The sequence below is a fragment of the Sus scrofa genome, chromosome 14 (genome assembly GCF_054392235.1).
Source record: "Sus scrofa isolate SSC_HxYL_T2T_F1_AM1 chromosome 14, Sscrofa_HxYL_maternal_Yorkshire_Landrace_v2.0, whole genome shotgun sequence".
In the NCBI taxonomy this organism is placed as follows: domain Eukaryota; kingdom Metazoa; phylum Chordata; class Mammalia; order Artiodactyla; family Suidae; genus Sus; species Sus scrofa.
In genome coordinates, this window is record NC_139396.1 from 132330598 (window position 1) to 132356181 (window position 25584).

Genomic DNA, 25584 nt, shown 5'->3' on the forward strand with positions numbered 1-25584 from the left:
GGAGGGAACTTCTAGGTTGGAGAAGGGGCTGTGCCCCTCAGGCAGTGTTCTCAATCCAGGGCACACCAGGACCACCCGGGAAGCTTTGAACAACCTCAAAACCTGGGATCACTGGACCGAGGGACCTGAAATCTCTGGGGTGGGGCTGGGGCACGAACCAGGAACCAAGACGAGCATGAAGAGGCCACCAAACAGGGCCAGCTTAACAGTAATGGTAACTGGGACCAGCATTTATTGAGCACCTGCCACATGTCCAGCAGGCCCAGGACCATCCTGAGTGGGGGTGCTGTCATCTGAACACGGGGAGCCAGGTCTAGAGGTGGGGAAGCCTGCCCAGAGGCGCAGAGATGATGTGGCAGAGCTGGGGTTTAACCCAGCCGGGAGCACCTTTGGTTTGGGGGGGAACTGGCTTCCTGAGGGCGCTCTCTCCACTGAGAAGGGCAGATACCCGCAGGTACCGGGGACTTTCTCCAAAAGGGGGCTGCCCCAGCTCTACCCTCACGGTCGCTGCTGTTCTGAGACTGAAGGAATACTCTGGCCTCCCCTCCTCCAGACAGAAAGGTTTGGGGATTTGCTCGTTACTGGGGCTGAGGCTGGTCAAGGTGGAGTTTCTTTAAGAAAGCTTGGGGCCTCCCTGGACTGTGACGTCCTCAGGTGGCTGCTATGAGGAGGAGGCTCTCATCATGGGGACATATGCAAGCAACGTGGGCCTGGAGAACAGGGGGCACAGGCAGATGCATGGGAGCACCCCCCTCCTCTGGCCTAGGGCAGGGGCATGCGCGAGGCCTCCCCCAGGCGCCGGGCCAGCTCAGCTGCCTGCCGCACCAGCACGTCCGTGGGGATGACTGACAGGTGGAGGGCCAGCAGTTCGTGGCACCTGACGGCCTCGGCGGGGTGGCCCTTGCTGTAGTACCGCAGGAGCTTTCTGGGGAGACAGGGGCAGGATTCAGAAAGGAGCCAAGGCCATGGGCCTCTCCAGGCACCTTGCAGGCACTGGGTCACCTCACCAGGCCCTAGCACTGGGCCAAAGAGGCCTCCCCTGCCCCTTGCTGACCCAACCATACGAGGCTTGGCCCCAGGCTGTCACGGCCCACCCCTTTGGGTCCTAATCCTGGAGTGGGGTCTGCTGGAGGGCAATGCCCCAGTACAGGCACCACAGAGCCAGCAGGGCAGGACTTCCGGAGCCCAGCAGAGAGGTTTGCAAATGCTGCCTCGAGCGTCAGCAGGAAGAAGGGCAGGAACCCCAGTGAGCTCCCCACTCTTCCTCTCACTGAATGCCAGGCTGGGAGAAGCTTCTAACAAGGGGGGATCAAGGGGGGGTACATTCCTGAAGGAGGGGCTGCTTCCTCTGTGGGGACTGGCACTCGTCTCCCATCATCTGTCCCCCTGTGTCCCCAGTGGCCCTCTGGATCCGTGTCACCTGTAGTAGTCTCCTCCCAGCATGCCGACGGGAGCTGAGTCGTCAGACAGGACAGGCACCTCGATGATCTGGAGTTTGTGGCCCTGGGGAAGGAGGAAGGGCTTTCTGAATGGGGAGGCAGTGGGTGTGGTGGAAGAACGTGGGATTGAGTAGCCGTACTGGGTCCGAGGCCGGGCCCAGCCCTGTTTGGTGTGCACTTGGTCCTGGGAAAATGCGTGGGCCTTTTTACCTGTCTTCCCACCTGTGAAGCAGGAAAACCAATAATCTCGCAAAGAACATCAGACCTGATGAATATGGAGCTCCGAGCTTCGTGCCTGGCACGTGGTAGCTCTCGTTCCCATCAACCAGGGAACCTGGGTCAGCAACGGGCATGTGTGTAGGAGGGCGACCCAGGGGCATGTCGGGAAGAGCAGAGCGCTGCCAAAAGGCCGAGCCTCTCTCTGAAAGCACTGGGAATCGGCAGGGTAGGAGGGGTGGGGAAGGGACTTGAGCTCAGCCGGGTTCCACTACCTGCCAGACACAGCGAGCCCACCCTGCAGGAGGAGGACTCGCTGTGTTAAGAGGCCGCTCACGACGATAGCCCAGGTGCAGCCAGACTTCACACCTGGTCTCCCCAGCCCACAGCTCTACCTCTGTTACCTATTACCCTGTGGGCCAAGCATGCACATGGGGCCCTGTCTCTCCCTAGAGGCTAAGGTGACAGTCACCCCCATGTCCAGGGCACTGCTGAGGAGGGCACAGAGCAAAGATGGGAGCCTGCAGCTCAAGGGAGCTGAGCCTGGGTCCTGATGTCATCACCTAGGGTCTCGGTGGTCCTGGCTGTGGTGTCTGACTCAGGGCATCAGTGTCTCCAGCTGAAAGATGGGGTCCGTGACACCTGTCCCAACCATTGTACAGGCTGTGCAGACAGATGTGGGGTCATGAGACTGCTGTGAGGGACCCCGATGGCTACACTGAACCATGGAAAGGGATGGGCTGTGACCTCAGGCTGAGGAGAAGGAGGGCTCGCTGCCAAGAGCAGAGAGAGGGTGTGGCATGAGTAGGGGAGGGGTCAGGATGGGAGAGTGGCCCTCAGAGAGCTGGGATGATGGCCGAAGGTGACATGTGAGGAGAAAACGAACAGGAAAGGAAAGTGAAGGAAAGAGGAGAGAGCAGGTCCCTTGCGATTCAGTGGGTTAAGGATCTGGTGTTGATACTGATGTGGCTCTGGTTACAGCTGTGGTGTGGGTTCGATCCCTGACCTGAGAACTTCTGTATGCCCCTGGCACAGTGAAACAAACAAAAAGAAAAGAAAAAAGAAAGGAAAGAAAAGGAAAGGAAAGGATGAAAGAAAGAGGAGAGACACAGAGAGACAGAGCGACAGCGAGAGGTGGCAGGGAGGAAGGAGACAGCGAGGCCACAGACCCCTTGTGCAAATGCCCCCAACTGGCTGGGCATACCTGTCAGCTCCACCAGGGACGAGAAGAGATAGACAGACAGACTGCACAGAGTCCAGAAGAAAGGAATCCAAGAGTCACAGAGGAGGAACACATTTCAGGACCGTCCTGCTACACCCACCATCTCGTTCTCGAACCACAGGAAGTAGGAGCAGTAGAAGTCCCCCTCGCGGAACAGCAGCGTGGTGTAGCCCTTTTGCAGGTACCTGCGTGCCAGCCGGATCAGGGACCAGACCTGGGGAGAGGAGGGAGCGCTCATCTCCGTGGCCTGCGGCATGGTCTTCTCCCTGCAGCAGGGGCTGGGCTCAGCCTCTCAAACCCGGAGGAAAGAGGAGCTCTCAGAGGAGCTCCCGAGGCCAGAGGCCACTCCTGCTCATCTTCTTCCTGAGTGTGCTGGCCCCGCCAGGGCTCAGAGAGGAAGCTTGATGATAAACAGATATTGGATGGACGGAAGGATGGATAGATGTTGGACTACCCTGCCAGCTACTGCAATAACAAAATACATGTAAAAACACCACATACCTTTACTATCCACACACGCCATCAAACTAAGTTCATTACTCAAGCCAGAAAACAGCCAGGGACACAGGATGAGATGGGGTGCCCAGCAGCCCTCCTGCTGTCAAGGGCCAGCCACTCCCCGGGCCCCTCAGGGCTGAGGGGCTCCAAAACAAGCTCTAAGGCAGGAAGGTGCTGGAAAAAGGTTTGAATGCACAGAGTGCTCTGCTCCAGGCAGGCCCTCTGCTCTGGGGTAAAGTCTGAATCAGGGGACCCACGGGAACACAGTGACCAAGGGACCACGTGCCTCAGTTCAAGGACTTTGGACACTGCCCATGAGTTGCCCTGGGGGAAGTTCAGCTCCCCTGGCCCCCAGGGCTGGGAAAAGTCTGGGAGCTCTCACCAAAGAGCTCAGTGGAAGGTGAGCCACTCCAAACCTGACCATGGTGCAAAATACACGTTTGCTCCATTTTTCAGGAAAGCAATTTGACAACCTGTATCAATAACCTTAAAAACGTTCCTCCCATTTGACTTTGTAATTCCATTTCTGGGAATCCATACTGAGAAAAGAATCGGAGATGAGGACCAGGATGCGTGTCCAAAGGTGTGTGCTGCAGAATTATTTATAACAGCGAAAGCCTGGAAACAATCTAAACGTTCAACGCCGGGGAAACGGCTAAGTAAACCATGTTCCGCTCGCAGGATGGACTACTTTGCAGCTGATGAAAATCACGTTGATAAAGAATTAATGACATGAGGAGATGCACCATTTAGAAAGGGAAGTGAAGATGCGCTGAACACAACTGCCTATGCAGAGTGATCTCAATGACACACCACTGCACAGGAGAACAAGGACAATCGAAGGATCCAGACAACCCCAGCTATTTCCAGAAGGGGGCGAAGACGTTAGTGTGGGTGGTACCAGGCACTGCTCAATCAACTCCAAATATATTTTGTGCCACATGCTGTGCTGAGCACTTTCCATGCATCGCCTTATGCATTTGCAATCACTGCCGTGTGCTAGGGTGTGGATGGCGCCAGGACCCTCCTCTACAGATGCGGAAACTGGAGCTCAGACTCAGCAATGCTCCAGGCCACACAGCTAGGGAGGGGCAGAGCTGGGACTCCAGCACCACCTCATTTTAACCATGATTGATTATGTGGATGATGGATGGATTTATGCGGACACATGAGTGTATCCACATAAAGTAACCACACATTAAAATAATATATTACATATTATATATATAACTATAGTATATGTAACACATATAATAACACAATGTATACTTTATTTATGTGTAGGGAATATGCGTAGTTTTTAGAAAGTGGCAGAGGCTCCATTCTCCCCATAAGAAATATCAGTTTGCCATGAAGAAGAATCAAAAAGAATAAAAGAGCTCCCTGAAACTGCTTTCCTTTTTTTTTTTTTTGTCTTTTATCTTTTTAGGGCTGCACCCGAGGCATATGGAGGTTCCCAAGCTAGGGGTCTAATTGGAGCTATAGCTGCCGGCCTACACCACAGCCACAGCAACGCCAGATTCGAGCCATGTCTGCGACCTTCACCAACGCCGGATCCCTAACCCACTGAGCGAGGCCAGGGATCGAACGCACAACCTTGTGGTTCCTAGTTGGATTTGTTTCCACTGTGCCATGATGGGAACTCTCTGAAACTGTCTCTTTGTAGAAACTACCTAGCTTTACATCCTGACACTCAAATCGGTTACCTGTGTGCCCTCTCTCTGTCACTGGGCACGCCTTCACGCCAGACACTGCGCTCGGTCCAGGCTTTTTCCTCCCCTGACCTCGCCGCCCAGGCTCTGCTGCTCCAGGCACATTCATACACCCGGGAAGGCACCCCAAAGGGCCAGCCAGGGCCCTAGGAGGTGACAACTATTCTTAGGAGCCTAAAGGGCTGGGCACAGATGCCAGGAAGAGTGCGCTAAGGGTTCCGGTGGGGGTGTTCAGAGCCTCCCCGGAGCCCGAGGGTGGGGGTCAGCAGGGATCAGCAGGCGCCGCCTGGCGGCAGGGCCAGGTTACCTTGGTTTTGACGAAGGTGGCCAGGGGCCCCCTGCCCAGCTCCGAAGAAGTCCTTTCACTGGTGCTGAGGGAGGGGGCCACCATCTGGCCAGTGGTGCGGTCCACGTAGATGAAATGCACCAAGCCCGGGAAGTCTTCCAGGTAGGTGAGGATCTGAGTCAAGGTGCTCGTAAAGCCAGAACCCGGAAGGGAGCTTCTCTGCCCCGGACCCAGGCTTCCCGCAAGGCCTGCCCCCATCACAGGCTTCCACTTTGGCCACCGCCTCCCCTGCCCCCTGCCCCTGCATCCCCTCCCTACCCGATCTCTCCTTACCTATGAACCCCAATGCCAAGAAGGTCTACGATGCAAGAAAAACGGCTCCTTGGCACCCGCCCATTTAATGCGGGAAGTTCTGATCCCAACAGAAACAGGGTATGTTCATGTTTCACCATTTTCATGAGGGATGAGTTTAAACAATGTACCCAGCGAGGCTGGTGTGAGCAGAGCGACAGAGCTAAGGGGTGAGCCTAGCAGACCGCCCAGCCCACACACCTCACTGTGACTCTGTGCATCTCTACACCTCATCTCCAGAGGCAGGGAGGCTCCCATTTGATGGAAGGGCAGTGGCTGATGGCTAGCAAGGCCCTCTGCCATTCCTGTCACCTGTGTACTGAAGACCGAAGGCTAGGGAGACTGGAAGCCAGACCCTTTAGAGATTCTAATATAGAAAATGCTGTTCCATGTGAAGTTCTGGGGCAAATCAACATTTGATAAAACTAGTGTTCTGTTTTGGTTGTGATGATTGTTGTACAACTATAAATGTAATAAAATTCATTGAGTAATAAAAAAAAAATATATATATATATATATATATATATATATATATATATATATATAAAGCCCACTGCTTACCTAGGGAAAAAAAAAAAAAAAAACAAACTAGTGTTCTATAATAAAAGGGTCAAATAAATCTTGGAGATGGTTTTTAAACAGGAACCAATAAATACACTGACCGCAGGTCCTCTCAGAGCCTTCACACTCCACTGTGTACCGTGACCTCGAAGAAGGACGGGGCCCCCCCAAACCTACCCGACCCCAGGCCTGCGCCCCTCGTGGGATACCATCTGCCACTTGGTCAGTTGGACAACCCCCATATCAATGATCCCCGAGGCTTTCAGAAATAACTTGGGGAGAGTAGGAATTTCCGAAGTTCCAACCCTGGAATGTTCATACAGACAAGCCCCTGGGACACCGTCTCCTATCATTTTTCTTTAGAGAAAATGAAGCTGAGATGCTGAAATACATGCTCTTGCTCCAAAGCCGTAGTCCCTCACTGGGCAGGCGGCCCACGATCAGGATATGACACCATGGTGACGTTTCTCTTGCTCTTCACCAACAAGAAGTCCCTCCAGTCCGCCAGCTTTTCTCTGCAGGGAGGAGCGGGGAGCCGGGGTGGGTAAGGTGCACCCCGCGGTCCTGCCCCGGCCCAGGGATGGGGGGCCACTCCCGCACTTACTGCATGAGCGTCTGGACCTGGTCCTGAAGGTCCTCGGGCAGGTGGGGGCCTCCCCGGCCTGGAGCCGTGGTCAGGAAGCTGAGACGGTAGATGGCACAGAGCTGCCGCTTCACCCGCCCGCAGGCCTGGAGCAGCCTGAGTGCCGGGAGATGAGAGGTCACAGCGGGGAAGGGCCCTAGGGGCATGCCCAGGCTGGCACCCTGTGCCCTGTGCCCTAACAGAGGGCACACAGCCCTCACGGAGCCAGAGGCAGCTTCCCAGCCACCCGCCGCCCTAAGCGGTGCTCTGAGTACTTGGAATCTCATCCAACCTCATGGTTTATTTTCTGGAGAAATGAGGGGCAGTGACATGCCCGAGGTCACACCGAGTCCATGCTGAAACTGGGCCTCTGCCTGTGGAGTCGGGTCCCCAGGTCCTGCTCCTCAACCTCTGTCTTCTCTGCCTGAAGCCTTCCCCCCCCCCCCCGCCCCGCCTCCAAGGGCTGGACCTGCCCTCCCGGGACCCCTCTGCCCTCAGAAGTGCCTTCCTGAGCATCCTCTCCCTCTGGGCCTGGAGGAAAGTTGCCCCTTTGTCCAAATGACTGCCCCTCGTCCTCAGGGCCCACCACTCACTCCCAGGACGATCCAGGCTCACTTTTGGAGAAGGCCTTGGTCTTAAACTCCAGCCAGGTGCCCTGTAAGGAGGACAGGTGATAGACAGCTTCCAGACAACGACTCCACAGTGAGGTCCAGGGGAGACCCTACATCGTCAGGCTCTGAAAGGCTCCCCACAGCCCCCCACCTCCACAGCTTATTTTGGCCCAGCGCACATCCTCGGTCCACAGCCAAGCTGGGTCTCTGGCAGGACCCCAGTGCCCTGTGCCCCACCATACACCACAGTCTATTTACTCAGCAGGCAGTTATTTAAAGTACAATTTCTGTGTTCCAAGAGCCATGCAGACAATGTCAACCAAGGCTGTCAGAGTGACAGGTGGCATCCCACAGGGGGCAGGCACAGGCAAGGGCCAGGGTGCTGTGGAGCCCTTAAGGGGAGCTTTGCATCCTAACCCGTGCTCGCTGGGGCGCCCTGAGCCCTGGGAGAGGCTGAGCAGCTGTGACTGGGGGATAGTTTGGGCCTGGGCTTCAGTTGCCTGTTCCGCCTCTTCTAATCCCTCTGCTCATTTTCAGACCAGTGCAAACTCCAGCCACAACGAGTCTCAGTTCCTCAAATAGACCCAAGCCCCACCAGCCATGTGAGCAGCCTCGGATCTCAGCCTCTCAAGCACCCTCCTAGGCTCCTGCCTGGACTGTGCTGTTCCCTCCCCTGCTCACATACTCTCCCTGCATGCTGGCCTCACCTCCCAGGCTTGTGCTCCGAGCATCCCTGTGTCCTGTATGTCTGTGAGACCAGCTGTGTGGTGAGGAACGCCACGGGCAGACCACTGGCCTTCACCGAGTCCTCAAGTCGGGCTCGGGCTCTACGGCTCACGAGCCGAGGAACCTCGGCCAAATCCCCATCTATCTGGGTCCCAGGATCCTCAGCTAAAAAATGGGAGCTCTACCTTATGTTCTGCCAAAGTCACATGAGAATGTTCTGGGAATGCCAATGCCGCTGCTCTAGGTTTGCGTTGCTGCTTCCTAACAGGGGAAACGAGGACCCCAACCCTACGGTGGGGTGGGGGCAGGGCAGGGCCCAGAGCCTTGGCCCCTCACCCCATGTGGACGGAACAGGCCCTGCCGCCTGTCCCCGAGGTGGGGTATCCAGGGCCTGCGTCTCACCTGAAGCTCATGCCCACCTCGACTCTTGACAAACTTGTCCATCCGCTGGCGCAGGTCTCCCATGAGGGGGTGAGACCGCAGGGCACTCCCGGCCTCCTGGCCTTCCTTCAGCTTTTTCTCCAGCAGAGAAAACCCATCCAGCAGCTGGTACAGGACCAGGGCCAGGGGGGTGCTGGGGCTCTAAGGGAAGAAGAGCAGGGCAGAGCCAATGGGCAGCCATGGGGAGGGCATCCAGGCTGGGGCATCACCGGGGCTGGCGGGGGTGCGAACCTTGGTCAGGAGCACCATGGTGATGCCCGGCCACAGGGGCAGGCAGTACATGGTGTGTGGCACCATGGGGCAGTAGTTCTCTTTCACGCTGGCGTCCAGGAAAATTCTCCTGGGGCTGGACAGTCCTGGGGAGTGAGGGACCAGCGTCTGGAGGGTGTCCTCGGCCATCTGCGGAGAAGAGGGGCGGTCATGGGGGGAGGGGTGGGGCAGTCATCTGGTCGCCTCCCCACATCGGGTCCTCCCACAGCTCTCCTCCCTGTGGACCATGAGGGATGAACTTTTCCAGCTCCAAGAAATCCCAGGTCCTAAATCCCTGCTCTCTGCTGAAGCTGCCCTGGCAGCGCCCATTCTGCTGTCTCTCTCTCAGCACCTTCTGGGCCCTTCTGCTTAGTCAGGACTGGAAGCCAAGCAGGGGTCGTGGGTGGGGAGAAGGGACGGGGAAGGCGGGAAACTGATGGGGCCAGTGAGGGAGAGGAGCCTCCTCCCCAAGGTCATGCACATGAAGCACTTAAAGCTGATGAGCAGCTTTCATCACCTTCAGGACAACCTGACAGCCTTTGGGGGAGGGGGCAAGCAAGGCAGAACAGGACTCAGTGAGCAAGACTCCAGCCTCGCAAGGGCTGCGAGTAAGACAGTCTTGGCGGGCAAAAGCAGGGAATTAAGGAAACTGTTAGAGATGCCACAAAAACTTCTCCAAGAGGATGTCACTGCAGTCTTATGGTAACGGCAAAAGGCCAGATAAAATGCAATGGCTGTTCCAGGAATTTGCAAAATAAATAATAACATAAACACGCGATGTACTCTGAACTGTTGTTGAAAATGACACTGCTGAGGAGCGCCTAGTCGATGGGAAACGGCACAAAAAAAAGGAGTATATTAGGATTATATTAATGTGTGTGTATAAATATATATATAAAATATCATAGGGAAGACTCGAAGGAAACACCTCAAAATCTTAAGAGTATTTCACATCTGGGGTTGGGATTAAGAGTGATTTTTATTGCTTTTCCATATTTTACTTTTGTTTTTCTTAATTTTTCTACAATGAACATATTTATTTTCTCATAACCAAAAACATTAAAAATTCATTTGAACTTTCACTCCCAAGAACAGTGAGGGTGGGGATTTCTCAGGAGTGGAGGACAGGTGTCTGGGGGAGGGGGCAGGGCCGGGAGGTCACCCTCACCCACCACTCCCTCGTCCCCTGCCTCCGGGCTGAGCGCTGTCCCCTGCACGAGGAGGGCCAGTGCTGCTCGAGAGTCACTCCAGGAGCAGCCCTCGGAGTCCCCATCTCAGATCAGCTGGTGCCCAGCTGAGTCTCCCCAGCTCCCCCAAGGGAAACTCACCTGAACCTGGGGAGCATCGGTGGGTGGGGTGTCCCCGTCCAGCCAGACAGTGCTACCTGCAGGCCACAGGCAATAACGTAATAACATAAATAACGGGAAAATGTAAATCTTGGCCCAACAGCAGGTTGGCAGGGGAGGGCAGAGCAGAGACGGCCCCGCCTGATCAGCAGCAGCTCCCAGCGCCTGGCAGAGCAGAGGCACGTGAGTGTGGGCTGGAGAGTACACACCACCCCCCACCTTCCCACACCATCACCCCCTCGCCTGATCCACAGCTGGCGAGCTCAAGGCGAGTTCTGTGGTATCAGAGCTAGAGCAGCCTGGGCTGGGGCAGAAAGAATGTGCCCAGAGCGAGCTCCTATGGACGGACCTGGCAGTGGGGCGGGCATGTCCCTCAGCCCCCTCCTTAGCCTTCCATCCCCTCCTGTTTCGGTCCTCCCTACTTCCAGGCCTCCTTCCTGGCCACAGCAGCACATGGCCTACAGTTTCCAGTTCGTTTAGTCAATCAGCACACTTTACTGAGCACCTACTACAGGGAAGGGACCTGAACTAGATTTCCTTTCCTAGGACAGCTCGCAAAACCCACTGAACTGAAGCATGTTTGAAATACTATAGGTTGGTAATAACAGTGTTCTCATATTTCACTGCAAATACCTATCATTTATAATCGTGTTTCTCTGGGGAAGCCTGACTTACAAATGGATGACTGCAACACCGGCCAGCTGTAAGCTGTGAGTTCTGTGCACTGTGGGAGAAGCATTATTTACAGCTTTGGGGCATAAAAAAAAACTAATCACTGAGGAGTTCCTGGTGTGGCTCCGCAGAAACGAGTCTGACTAGTATCCATGAGGACAGAGGTTCAATCCCTGGCCTCTCTCAGTGGGTTAAGGATCCGGCGTTGCTGTGGGCTCTGGTGTAGGTCTCAGATGTGGCTCGGACCCTGTGTTGCTGTGGCTGTGCTGTGGGCCAGTGGCTACAGTTCTGACCCAGAACCTCCATGTGCAGTGAATGTGGCCCTAAAAACACACACCAAAAAAACCCCAAAACAAAAAAACTAACCAATGAGAAAGGGGCCAGGCAGAATGAGGGCAGGGAGTAGTAAGAAGAAAAAGGAACTACCCCACCCCACCCCAAGCAGCACTTTCACTGTGCTTTGGGCTCATGCTTTGGGTTCGTGCTTTGGGCTCGTGGAGCGCTTAGAGGTCCCAGGAGAGCTACAATCCTGGCCCCAGAGAAATGTAAAGCCTGGATGAGCTGGCACAGGGGCTCAGGGATCCCGGGCTCTTTTTTTGTTTTGTTAATAACATTCCAAATATTTTTAGTTTCTTTTTATTGTTTATCCACATATTTTGGAAAAACAGGTAAGGTATAAAACATAGAGATTGATTATTTTTTAGACATTGTACTTGAAATAAAACAATTATTACTTAGTGGATCAATTCTTACTTCCAGAAGAGAGAGAGAAGGCAGTGTACGCATAGGAGAGAGAAGTTTTTAAATGATACCGACTTATCATAAGAAGTCTTAGGGATCATCTAAGTGGCCTTAAGAGTCCTTGAATTCAAGCTGGAGCTGGCAGGGTGGAGAGAGGGGTTGGGGCACACAGGGTACTGGGTTCTAGGAATTTGGGTGTCTGTGCCTGGGCCCTTTCAAGGTGTGTGGGGTTCACCAGACCCTAAGGCATATTCTTGGGGCTGCCAACAGGCACCTGCCTCCCCAGCTGTGGTCACCCCCGCCCCAGGTCTCACCTGAGCTCCGCTCCCCGGGGGAGGGAGCTGGTGTGAAGTACTCCTCAGGGAGGGAGAAGTTGTCCGTCTCCTGGGAGGGAGAAGGGGCCACTGGGCTGAGGGTTCAGAGAGGCTCTCCCTGGGGCGCTCGCCCTGGTCCCCCAAGGCCAACCCTCCCCTCTCCTCCATGCAGCACACAGCACATACGGTCCCCGCAGAACTCCTCCCCGTTGGGTCTGCAGAACAAGTGCTCCAGGCCTGCTGCACAGGGATGCTCTCGCTGCGGCGGGCCATCTGTGGACGGGGCTGCGACAGGCCCGGAGAGACCTAGTTAGAGGAGCCGGCTGGCTGGCTGGCTCCTCCACCTCTCAGCACCTCGCAGGACAGTCTTCAGAGCAGACAGTGGCACAGGGCCCGCCCACCCCTGTGCCTGCCCACCACGCTGCCCTGGGTGTGCGCCCTCGCATCCCAGGGATGCTAGAGTCTTTCTCTAGAAGCAATGACATTTTTGAAATCCCACAGTGCCATCTAAACCCCTGCCACACCACCACTGACTAGGATGGCGAGGTGACTCTGGTGGCGAGCCCCTACTGAGTGCTTGCTGTGCCCCAGGACTGCTGCTGGGCTCTAGGTAAACTGTCTCCTTTATGCCTGAGAGGTAGCTCCCATCGTTGCCATTGCTGTCCCACTGCCCAGAGAAGGGAATTGAGGTTTGGACAGGACAAGTACGTGCATCGCAGCCAGAACTAAGTGGTGATGCTGGGACTACTGGACTTTTAACCCACGAAACCACGTGCATTCTCGAATCCCCCACCTTTGAAAGCAGCTGGAAAAAAGTCATGTCCAATCCATCACATGCCCAGAACCGTGACTTAGAAACCAGTCTCCCCAGGGAGCCTGCCCAGAGCTCTCCAGACTGGTTTTCTGAGCCGTGTTCCTCAAAGCCTCCCGCTGCCCAGAGAGCTGCCCCAAGACCTGGATGTCACTGTCCTCAGCTGTGCTGTCGCTGGGATAGAGGTCCTGCACCAGAAGGATGAGGGCAAGGAGGTCGGCTGGGCGCAGGGAGCTGGCACTGTGGCTGAAGAGAGAACAGACAGCTGGTCAGCAAGTGCCCTGTGTCCCCAGCCTGCAGGTGGCATTGGGCGGGGGCAGGTGGGTTAAGGGAGTCTGGAGTGTGGCCTCTAACTTCAAGGAGTCTGTGAATGTGCCAGTCCACTTCAGCCTTTTTGGAGAAAGATAAGGTATATACGAAATGAGTTAACATCCATTTTTAAAATAAAACTGGGTTGTGTTGAAAAAAATGACCAGGAGTTCCCGTCGTGGCTCAGTGGTTAAGGAATCCGACTAGGAACCATGAGGCTGCGCGTTCGATCCCTGGCCTTGCTCAGTGGGTTAACGATCGGCATTGCTATGAGCTGTGGTGTAGGCTGCAGACACAGCTCGGACCCTGTATTGCTGTGGCTCTGGTGTAGACCGGTGGCTACAGCTCCGATTTGACCCCTAGCCTGGGAACCTCCATATGTCGTGGGAGTGGCCCCAAAAATGGCAAAATGACAAAAAAAAAAAAAAAAAAAAAAAAAGACCAGTGGAAAACCACCAGGGACCAGCAACAGAATATCAGGAAAACCTAAATTTAGACCCTGAGACACTGTTCCAGGAAGGAAGAACTCGGAGAGAAAAGTGAGCTGAGAGGGGTGAAGAACTCTAGCATCTAAGACGGCTTCCTGGAAGAGAGGGGTCTGTAAGCCTTCCTGGTTGGGGAGGCAATGCTTTCCAGGGTTAGGGAATGGGAAGGGATGAGGGTGAGGGGCCCCCGGGCTCACCTGGAGTAGAAAGCCAGCAGCTTGGAGTGCACGAGCAGGAAGGTGTGCAGGGCCTCCTCACCGGCCCGTCTGGGGCTGGAGTTGATGGCCTGGACCACGTGCCGCTCCAGCGTCTCTATGCACAACTCGCAGAGCTGAGGGTGGATCAGCCGCTCCACAGCCTGGGCAGGGTGGGCAGGAGAGGAAGCCACGTGATCCCCCACCTCTCCTGCTCCAGCCCCGGGATGGTGGGTACGTTCACTCAGGCCACCCTGAGCCCATGTGCCATGTGCCAGACGTTTGGGAACAGGGAGGCTGGGACCAGCACAGCCCCTCACCTTCTGGGGCTTACAGTCTGCTCACTAGACTCTAGTGGATGACACAAACAGATATGATAGGCAAGGAAACAGACAAAATACCTGTTAGGGAGTAGGAATAAGTGCTGTGTAGGAAATGTACAATATCGGACTAGAGAAAAAGAGCAGAGACCTATGTAGGTAGGGTGTTCAAAGAAAATACCCCTGAGGAGCTGACCTTTAAAAAGCATCTAGAGAAGAAGAAAGCCCATCAGAGAAAGAGGGAGGGGGCGAACACTGCAAGCTGAGGAAAGAGCACATGCAAAGGCCCTGAGGTGGAAAGAGGGTTTGGGGCAGAGCTGTCCAATTGATTATTAATGCAAGCCGTACAAATAATTTAAAATTTTCTAATAACTACATTAAAAAAGTAAAGAGAAACAAGTGAAATTAATTTTAAAAATTTACTTGACCTAATATAGCTACTATATATATTATAATTTCCACATAAAATATAAAAGCATTATTATTATGTTTTGCTTTTTTTAGGCCACAGGTGCAGCATATGGAATTTTCCAGGCTAGGGATCGAATCAGAGCTGCAGCTGCCGTCTTCACCACAGCCACAGCAACGCAGGATCCAAGCCGAGTCTGTGACCTACACCACAGCTCACAGTAATGCTGGATCCTAAACCCACGGAGCAAGGCCAGGGATTGAACCTACATCTTCATGGATCCTAGTTGGGTTTGTTACCACTGAGCCACAATGGGAACTCCTCAAAGCATTATTAATGGGATGTTTGACATTCCTTTTCTGTCCTATGTCATCAAAACCCAGTGTATATTTTACGTGAATAGCATAACTCAAATTGGACAACTACATTTCAAACATTCAACAAACACACGTAGCTAATGACGACCGTACCGGACAGAATTAAATGCAGAGGGCTTCTGAAATGGAAAGAAGTCCCAGGTGACCAGTATGTGGTTAGGAAGGACAAGAGAGGCACAGGATGAGGCTGGGGTAAGACAGGTAGTGGCAAATTATACAGGGCCTGGTAGGCTTGGGAAGGACTTTGGGTTTTATCTTAACTGCATTAGGTCAGCTCTTATTTCAAGAAGGCTTTGCTGCTATCTCAGAAGAGCTGACTATGCCATCCTTCGTGCCACCATCAGTTCTGATGGGAAACTCAACATGGCAGCACCCAGGATACTTTTTTTTTTTTTTTTTTTTGGTACATGTGAATGGCTGATTTCCCCTCGAGGGAAGGGACTGTGTCTTTATTCATCTCTGTATTTCCAGGGCCTGGCATACCTCTTAGCACATGGTAGATACTACATATTTATTAAAAGAGTGAGTGAATGGGTGTGAAAATGAATTCCTTCAAATCTATTTTCCAGTTCACTAATTCTCTTTCCAGCTATGTTTCACCTACAATTTAATCTATCCCTTCCGTTTTAATAATTATGTTTTCATTTATGGAATACCTATATGAGTTTTTCCCTAACTTTTATGTCTTCAAATATTTTCCTGGTTATTACATGTTCTGTACCTAATAATTCCAGTATATCAAGCTCCTTGGGATCTATACCTGCTGGTGATTGAATCCCCTCTCACTCAGGTGGTTTATTCTCTTGTGCATCTGTTACTTATAAGTGCCTATTTGTTTGCTCTTAATCTGCCCTCTGAATCAGTGACCAGACCATAATCAGCACCGCCTGGAAATTTGTCCGAAATGCAAATTCTAGAGCCTCCCACCCCAGGCCTCCATACTGAAGGAGAAAAGTGAAGCTCAGAAACCTATAACCTCACAAGTCTTCCAGATGATTCTGAAGCGGTGTCAGAACCACTGATCTAGAGAGAATCTGTGTTTGTCTCCACAAGGATCCAGGAATGCTGCTGACAACGGCCACTGCCTTACTCCTTAGGTCTGGCCTTAACACAGGAGACGCAGGCTCAGCTCTCCCATGCTGCTGCTGGCTTAGAGCTTAGTATTCTGGCCGTGGTGTTGGTATTATCATCTGCACTCAAGCAATCTTGCACTTAGTGCTCCTTATGTTTTACCACCTTCTACTCTAGTTGCAGCTCACTATAATTTTGGGAGGGGGATCAGAGTTGAGGGAGCTATCCTCAGAGATTTGCATGATATCCTGTGAACCCAAAACTGCATTAAAAAGTCTGTTTTAAGAGTTCCCGTCGTGGCGCAGTGGTTAACGAATCCGACTAGGAACCATGAGGTTGCGGGTTCGGTCCCTGCCCTTGCTCTGCGGGTTAACGATCTGGCGTTGCCGTGAGCTGCCGTGTAGGTTGCAGATGCGGCTCGGATCCCGCGCTGCTGTGGCTCTGGCGTAGGCTGGTGGCTACAGCTCCGATTCAACCCCTGGCCTGGGAACCTCCATATGCCGTGGGAGTGGCCCAAGAAATAGCAACAACAACAACAACAAAAGACAAAAGACAAAAAGATAAAATAAAATAAAATAAAAACTTAAAAAAATAGTCTGTTTTATGCAGGATCTAGCTGTTTTATTATAGGTTGGCCCATCAGAGTGCCCAACCCACGATGTGGCCAGAAAGAGCAACCCTGTGAAATGCATGAGCTTGAGGGTCTGCCTGTACCCTCACTTACTGGGAGGGGTGTGTGTGTATGTGTGTGTGTGTGTCAAAACATGCCTTTAAAGCTGTCTGGCCCCTCTGACCTGACATTTCTGTGGCCCAAGGACTCCCACACCTAGCAGTCACCTCTACTGCGAAAGACTGCTCCTGCTCCCGCAGGCGGCCGTAGGTCCTCAGCAGGCTCTGGAAATGCTCCCACACCCGCACACGCTGCTCCAGGTCTGGGGGCCGCAACCTGGGGGCAGAGTGGGGGAGACCTAAGCTTCATCCAAGGGAACACGGTTCTAGATCACCCTCTGAGCCCGGCAAGCTCCTGCCACAGAGCAACCCCCTGGGGGAGCCCACACAGCACAGAGTGGGTGTGTTGGGTTGTGTCCTCGTTGAGCAGTGTGGGATGGGCATGGAACCAGAAGGTGGTAGTGGAGCAAAAGGCCTCACTTATCAGCCTCTTTCACACATGACAAAAGCCAGCTAAAGAGACCAAGGAAGGAGCCAGGATGGAGCTGTGGGCAGAGTGTGGACGGGCAGCTTTGCTGAAGCTGGGCACACACTGCCTGGCTCTAGAGGGGGCTCCGCAGAGAGACCCGGAAGACTCACTCCTTTCGGATGAGCTGGCTGTCCATGGTAACCAGCCCGAAGTGCACCTCGAACAGGTACTTGAGCACACACAGCTTCTGCCGCAGGTCCCCCTCACCCTCTGTGTGGTCTCCGTTGATAGCGATGAACAGGCATTCTCCAAACTGCAAGCACAGCAGTCAACAGATGTCACCTGCCCTCATCCCTGGGGACAGTGAGGGGGGCTCAGGTCCCAGAGGGTTTTGATAAGACACAGCTTCCACATTCTAAAGGACGGTGAAGTTCAAGATGAGGGAGAGGCGTGTGGATGATCCAAGGAGCCCAGGGAAGAGGAATATGGGCCCCAGGGCTGCACGCTCACCTGCTGAAGGACATACAGGTAGCTGCCATTTTCCGTGGAGAAGCAGGTATATGTGTCTGAGAGCTTCTCCAGCATCGTCATGGAGGAGATGATGACTGGGGCCAGGAGGGTGCTGAGCTGGTCCTCCAGGGCGGGAAGCTGCAAGAGGGGAGAGAAAACTACACTGCTTAGTGTGCCAGACACAGGTGACAAAGGAATGGACCAGACCCAGGCTTTACCATCAAGGGGCTCTGTAGTTTTAGACCCTCCTGGAAGGCTCTCAGTGTCCTGACAGGGAGAAGGGGGCAAAAAGACATTGCCCCAGGAATTCTCCTGTGCGATGGGTTAAGGATCTGGTGCTGTCACTGCAAGAGGCTGGGTCGCTGCTGTGCAACTGGTTCAATCCCTGGCCCAGGAACTTCTGCACAGCATGGGTGTGACAGGGAAAAAAAAAAAAAAAGACACTGCCTTAAACCTTGGGTGGTCGTTAGGATCAGCCAGCAAGTTGCGCTGCTCAGGCTCTGATTCTAGAAGGAAATATTAAAGAACTTGGCCACATTTCCACAGCGGAATGTTTGGGGCATTAAAGAGAGAGCTGGCCAGCTCTCAGAAAATTTGCTACATCTACCAAAGTCCATGTCCCTTGTTGCAGTAAGTCTCCTTAGGGGACTGTATCCTAAGGAAAATAACTGGAGATGGGGGCAAAGATACAGGCACGGAAATGTTCACTATAGCCTGATTTACAGTAGAAGTAGCTGGAAAGAATGTAAATATTCAGTGCTAGGGAAAGAGTTAAATAAACAACAGTACATCTAAATGATGGAAGGATATACAGCACTTAAAATAACTTGTGTTTCATGACATGGAAAATTCCTCCGAAACAATGTGAGGTTAAAAAAAATGGTTGTGGGGAATTCTGGTTATGACTCAACGGTAATGAACCTGACTAATATCCATGAGGATGCGGGTTCAGTCCCTGGCCTTGCTCAGTGGGTTGAGGATCTGGCAGTGCTGTGAGCTGTGGTGTAGGTCACAGACATAGCTCAGATCTCGAGTCACTGTGGCTGTGGTGTAGGCTGGCGGGCTACAGTTCCGATTCGACCCCCGGCCTGGGACCTTTCCTACGCCTCAGGTGCAGCCCTAAAGAGCAAAAGAAAAAAGAAAAAAGGTTGTGAATGTACTGTATTTTCAAATGCACAGAAAAAACAAAGAATTGCAACAATATTAAGCAAGTCAATACTATTAAGTTACTGCTTCTGGACAGAGGGGTGGGGTGATTCCCCCCCCCCTGCCATTTTTTACATCTTTCTGTTCTGTAACAAGCATACCTTTACCTTCATAAGCTCTTCTCCATCCATTCTCCCCGCCCTCCAAATAAGGAACAGAACAAACAGACAAAACCACAAAGAAACTAGGCATCTTTGCTGAGGCTCTGTGAATAAAAATGAGATAAAGCCAGGGGACTGGTCACGGCTCAGGTTCTCAATACTGGAATGAAAAGACAGGAGGAAAACAGCCGACCGTCCCCAAGCTGATTTCAGGAGCCTCGACCGAACAGGGAGAAAGCAGAGTCCTAACCTCGATTACAAGGAGCTGAGTAAGACCTTCCTTGCCTTGGAGAGAAAAATAAGCACATGAAGCACCACGCGGCATTTTAACTACATTGAGGAGCGGGGCTTCCTCCAGCACTCTGTGTTCAGGAACCCAGATCTGTGTCCACTGCTGAGGGGCTGCCGGTCACCTCCTACAGGTCTCAGCTCAGGCCCCCCACCCCGGTCACACCCCATCCATACCCGCTTGTCACTTCCTGGACTTGTGGTGTTCATATGCAACCTGGTGCATTCTTCTTTAGACCCTAAATCCCAAGAGGGCAGGATCAGGCTGCTATGTTCACTGCTTTGCCTTCCAGAGGCTGGCAAATAGTGGGTTCTCCAGTAATATTTGCCGAATGAATATCCCTCCACACAGGCAAACACTGGATGAATTATTCACGTCCCACAATTTTCTTGAATTGACACGAATCAATTACATTAATGGAAACATCACTTAAAAATCTAGGTTGCATGGAGCCACTCATCTTAAAAGTAACCGCTTTGGGAGTTCCCGTTGTGGTGCAGCTGAAACATATCCAACTAGTACCCATGAGGTTGCAGGTTCGATCCCTGGCCTCCCTCAGTGGGTTAAGGATTTGGCATTGCCAGGAGCTGTGGTGCAGGTCGAAGATGTGGCTCGGATCTGGTGTTGCTGTGGCTCTGGTGTAGGCCAGCAGCTGTAGCTCCAATTTGACCCCTAGCCTAGGAACCTCTATATGCCACAGGTGTGGGACTAAAAAAAGCAAAAAAAAAAAAAAAAAAAAAGTAGCAGCTTTTTCTGTAGGCAGAGGGGTGTAACAAGAATTCTTTGGGTTGGGGGAATGATATTCTTCGGTGTAGGCATACAGTGTGACAAGCGTTCTCGTGTATTACTTGATGAGACTAAACAGTGGTACCACATCTTTGAATGGCTTAGGAATGGATGATTCTATTTTTAGCAATTTATTCTAAGGGAATAATGAGATGTGGGATAAAATTCAAGCACAAATGTTCCCTGCATCAATCACTAGAGCAAACTAGAAGCAGTATACATGTCCAGTTCCCGGGAAATGGTTAAATAAACGACAATACATTTATTCATACACTGGATATAATGTTTCCATTAAGATTTAGGCTTTTGAAAACATTTAAGAAAATGGAATAACGCTTTTGCTATAATGGTGAGTGCAAAAAAAACAGGAAATAAAACTGTAAATCTGGTATAATCCCAACTATACATAAAAGATAAGGATCCAAAGAAAATATATTGAAGTGCTAATAACTCAGTGTAGTAGAATTATGGGTCATTTAAAAACTATTTCTCTGTATCTCCAAATTTCCTATGATTAATTCACATTATTTACAGGATCAGGGGGAAAAAATGTTGAGTACTTGAGACATAAAACTCTGAAGACTTTTTTCCTTCCCATTAGTCATTTAGGAACTGAAAAATCAGGATTTGTTCCTTTACGAGGTTTTTAATAAAGAGGAAGGGAAACACTATTACATAGCTTCCCTCTTAAATCAACCAAATGGGTATACTGGTGTAAGAACTAAAATACATTAAAATTCTTTATGAAAAACTTATATGTATTAATTGCTAAAATATAAAGAAGCCTAACAGACCTGGGTTTTAGCTTTAAATAACACCACTTAACTAGCTATGACCGCTGATATGTTGCTGTATTCCTACAGATGGTAACAAGACTATCAGTGACGCTGAGGTGGATTAGCTTGCTGACGTGGAGCTGGCCCAGCCGATGACCAGGGCTTCGGGGGCAGGAAGGGCACGGAGAGGAGGGAACCTGTCTGTGCCACCGCAGACTAGCAAGGACTCTCTCTGCTGCTCCCAATAAAAAGCTGTTAATCAGAAATTAATCCGGAAAATTTTTCAAAATAAATTACTCCTTTAAAATGTAGAGTAGGGTAGGAATTCACAGAGTTGTCATAAACATTAAAGTGTTAAGCTTATGCTAATCTTTTTAGGTAGAGACACTGAGGACATCAGGCTTCTCGGTTGGTTTTGTGATTAAAATTCTCCCACCTCCTCCGGCCCTCATTTAGCCCAGGGAGCCCTAGGGGGTGAGGGTGGGGTCGCTGCCCTCCAGAGCATCAAGGGCTGACCTGTGAGGATGCGCTGGACCACAAACGCGCCCTGTTGCTCCCTCGGGCTGGGCTGGCAGTGGGGAGGGGATGGGGGGCTCTGCTGCGTCTTGCAATTCTGTGCTGTCCCCTCCTGTCCATCCCTCGACCCTCTTCTCCCTCCTTCTCTGACAGCACTCACCTCTTCTCCCTCATTCTCTGACTGCCCAAACTTCAGCCGCAGACTTTCTTTAAACTCTTCATCTGTCCAGTAGAAGAGGACCTCGGCACCCTCCGTGGCCACCAAGACGCACTTCATCTGCCAGGAGAAGTAAGGTCAAGGCCACCTCCCAGCCCCACATCCAAGCAAGGCCTGAGTAATAAAAAGGATCAGAATCCCAGCAAACACCTAGTAGCCCTCAGTGTGTGCCAGGCACAGCCGTGAGGGCTTTCCTGGTGTTATTTCCTCATGGCAACTTGATAAAGCAGGAATCTTCAGTTATTCCCATTTTACAGACAGGATTTGATGAGGCAGAGGTGGGATTTAAACCCAGATCTGTCTGATGCCAAGGCTGGGGCTCTTTCCTGCATAATCCGGCCCCTCTCACCACAGCAACAGACCCACCACCGTCCTGCTGGAGCCAGATGTAAAGAGAGACCTAGCTCTTGATCTGGACAGGGGGTCGACTGCAAAGGGGTCTGGTCTGGAAGGGAGGGCAGCTAGTGCACCTCCCTCTGGAAGGTCCAGAAAGGTGTTTCTCCTCAAGCCTGAAACAGCTCCAGGACAAGCTTCAAAGCCCACAAGGAGTGGATGCAGCCTTATAGGAGTTTCATTCACACGTTCCTCCAGCTCTGGTGGACACAGAGGCTGTGTGGCCTTGGCCATGGTTCACTCTCAGCCCTGTGTAGCTGCTGCTTCCTCAGCCACCAGCACCAGTACCTTTGGCCCTTCCAGACCTCCCTCCCGGCCACCCACGCATGGAACCCTCTGTGCCACACATTTTAATGCTTCATGATACGTGTTGTCTTATTCACCAACTGGTAGGCTCTTAATCCACAGCTTTCTATGCTGAGCCCGGCCCCGAGGTGCTGCAAGACATTGATCTTCTCAACCCTCGCAGCAGCCTGGTGAGCTCTCAGGCAAGCTGCTTGTCCCAGGCAAAGGGCCATCAAGTTTTCTCCTCCACCGCAGCATGCTGCACAGACATGACCACATGTGCTAAGATGTGACAACTGTGAGGAAGCGCTGCTCTAACTCTTCTGTGGCTGGACATTCTGTTTCCTCAATAGGATCACAGCCACTCGAGGTCTTGGCGCAGTTACATTCACTAGGATCCCCTGTGTGATCCGCTTAGGGGTACTTACTGAATTCTTCCTAAATCTCCAGTTGGTTTAGCACCTCGCCTTGTGGTGTTTCCAGCACAGTAAAATGCAAAGAATGTAGCCTATTCCCATGGAATTTCTTGACACAGGCAGAGACTGGGAGAGCAATGGAGTGTGATGCAAAGGTTGCTGGATGAGGGCAGGTGGGCCTGGAAGAGGCTGCTCTGCACACTCCCAGGTGAGTGTGGCAAAGATGGGGACTTGAGGGGCTGGCCTGATTGGAAGGGGGTGTATGGGCTGGAGGATGGAGGCCGTGAAGAGCAGAGCGCGCTGGTAGGCTGGTGAGGGTCTGTGTCATGAATGGGTGGGGTCACGGTTAAGGAGACCAGTTGTCCGGGTGGAGGAAAGAGAGTCCACTCCTTAGTGGAGGCCAGGGGAGGAAGGGCTGATTTAAAAGGTGTAGCTTAGAGTCTTAGAGGCCTTGAGACTGCCTGGATGCAAGGGAGGAAGGACAGAACAGGCAAAGGTGACATCAGGATGCAGAGCTGGGGTAGGGGGTGGGGATGAGTGGGCTCTGCACAGCTTTCGAGAGCTTGGTCCCTCGCCTGCCTCACCCTGTCCACCTCCCCCAGCCTGAGGAGCCCCAGGGTGGGGGCTGCCTGCCTCCAGCTCAGGCAGGACCACCTACCTTGGCAAGGAGCACTGTGGAGCTTCCGGACAGTCAAAGGTTCAGGAAGGACTGCAGTAGACAGACTCGGTGACCGGCTCATGAGAGCAGCATATCATCAGGGGACCTGCAGACACTTCACACAGGGAGGTCACAGGCAAGAAGAGGTTCTCATTCCAACAGCTCCTGGTTCCCAGGAGGGGATAAGGTGGTGAAGGACTGAATGGTCAAAGGTCTCTCTCTGGCCCTTGGGCAGTCTGCTCAGAGCAAGCTCCCCACTACCAGGAGTTTTGCCAGTGGCCCAGATCCTGCCCTCCCCAATGGAGAATACAAGCCCAGCCAGCATGGTCCTTTGGACATAGCAGATATCCACAAACATTAATGCCCACTGACTAATCTCATTTCTTTGTGGGTCACTCCCAGCCATGGTGCGGTCAGCAAACCCACCCTGAGCAGCCCCAGGGAGCTTGCTGTGAGGACTACTAAGAGACAGCACATCCTAAGGAGACAGACTAGGTATCCTAGGATGATGCAACAGATGGCAGTAAACCATCGCAAAAGGCATCAGAGACCTGGTTCTAGTCTGGGCTCTGCCAAAGCACATAAACATCTCTGCCTCAGCCACCACCAGCTCCACCTCCCTCCAGGGTTCTAGTGAGAGTTCAGGAGTCACCAGGCAGGCACATCCTTTGCAAACTGCTTTCTTACATAGAGATAGAGGGTCATTTTACTTATGTCCCAGCTTCCCTTCCTCAAATGACAGGGTGAACTAAACTGGTTCCAGAATCATTCACATTTTGATCACGAAGGCAGGAACAATATAAAACTGAAGTTTAATTAGGAAGCCAAACATTGTAAACAAGTAAAAGGCAAGAAAGTGCTGTTGGGGGCTTAGCATCCTGTGCAACATGAGACTTACAACATCACCTGCATGACTGGCCTAACTGACATATACCTGGAAAAACAGGAATGCTTTTCACTGGACATTAGGTTCCGCTTTTTTTTTTTTTTTAATTTCAAAAGGCTGTTGGAAAGAGAACCACTGGAGTCATTTTGTTAATTCCCTGTTCTCTCTATCCTGCTCTAGGAAGGGAACACAGGACTCACTGGAGCTCCAGATGACACTGGGCCAACCTGAGGAAAACCTCCTACGCCCAAATCACCATCCTCCCAGGAAACTGCCCCTGCAGCAGTCGCTTCCCCCGGCCAGCAGCCCCGTCTCAGGAGGCCCACTCCCTCAGAGCCTCGGCCTTGCCCCTGCTGGACGGGAGGCCCAGGCGTGACGACCCACAGGGCTCTCACGACGACCCAGGGCAAAAGGTCTGGCTTGCGGCACCCGCCCCCCTTGTAGCTGCAAAAACAGAGGGGAGGCAATCAGAGCAAGGCCCCTGGGGCGGGTGAGGCTGGGGGTGGAGCCGCTCCTTCCTTTTGCGGGAGGCCGCGCAGGGGTCTGAGAAGAAGGCCCGCCGCCCACCCAGGCGCTTAAACAGTACGGAAGGCACACATACCGAGTCAGACAAACACCGCCCTGCCTTCCAGGAGCGAGCAGGCGCGCTTCCGGGTTCTGCCACGTGACCGCCCACGTGACCGCCGGGGAGCGGCCGAAAGCCAGCCCGCTCCTGGGTTCTAGCCCTCCCCCTCCGCTTCCCCCAGCCCCCGCTCCCGCCCCTCCTCCCCTCCTCCCCTCCTGCTCCCTCCTGCTCCGCCTCCGCCCCATGCACTTTGCAGTTCCCTCCTGCGGGCAGTCTGGCCCTGGGAGCACTGCCTCCTGCTGGACGGTGGCCACGTTCCTCCCGTTCCCAAGGAGGGCGCTGAGGCCCACAGTGGCACTGCGCTGGGGCTTGCTACTTTGCTACTTGCCCGAGTTCAAGACACTCCCTCCCCAATAAGTACGAGGAATGTCCCTGTTTTACAGAAGAGGACACTGAGGCCCAGAGAGAAGAAATAACTTGCTGAGGGGCCGAGTTAGCTTCCGAAAGCAGGTCTTCTGGCTTCCAGCTGGGCTCTGGCTCTTCCTCATCCTTTGGCTTTTCTTTCTGAGTTGCAGTTTTGGGCCGAGAGAGCCACCCTCCTGTGACTGTTTCCAGGAACTCCTTAGGAGGAGACACAGCCTGCAGAAGGACCCAATGACCCTTAGAATGCCAACGCTGAAATTTGTTGATAAGGATTCTCAGTCCATCTGGGGGATGAGGGGGCACATTAGGGTCTTTGCTTTGAACCTGTGTTTGCTAGATTCTCTTAAACTGTGTGTGTGTTTGTAGTGACCAAGGGTGGGGACAGCTGATGATCATGGAAGGGACGAAATTCCCACCTAAGCCACCCTTAGTACCC

At 52.7% G+C, this 25584-nt stretch overlaps 1 protein-coding gene across 23 annotated transcripts; it reads right to left on the reverse strand.

Annotated features, from left to right (window-relative positions):
- Positions 1 to 202: 202 nt before the first annotated feature.
- On the reverse strand, positions 203 to 24812 carry HPS1 (HPS1 biogenesis of lysosomal organelles complex 3 subunit 1). 23 transcript variants are annotated; one of them, XR_014825472.1, is made up of 21 exons: positions 24762 to 24812; positions 23275 to 23389; positions 21466 to 21582; positions 17632 to 17769; positions 17292 to 17434; positions 16821 to 16929; positions 13810 to 13970; positions 12962 to 13064; positions 12194 to 12292; positions 12008 to 12077; positions 10263 to 10318; positions 8917 to 9084; positions 8664 to 8826; positions 7501 to 7562; positions 6890 to 7024; positions 6738 to 6800; positions 5395 to 5547; positions 5082 to 5233; positions 2978 to 3091; positions 1421 to 1503; positions 203 to 925 (listed from the first exon to the last, which is right to left on the reverse strand). XR_014825472.1 is itself a non-coding variant. In XM_084992508.1 (21 exons), exons 3-20 carry the CDS (start codon positions 21580 to 21582, stop codon positions 1463 to 1465), a joined length of 2064 nt encoding a protein of 687 aa, XP_084848634.1. In that variant the 5' UTR covers positions 23275 to 23389; positions 24762 to 24812; the 3' UTR covers positions 203 to 925; positions 1421 to 1462.
- Between the last annotated feature and the right edge of the window lie 772 nt (positions 24813 to 25584).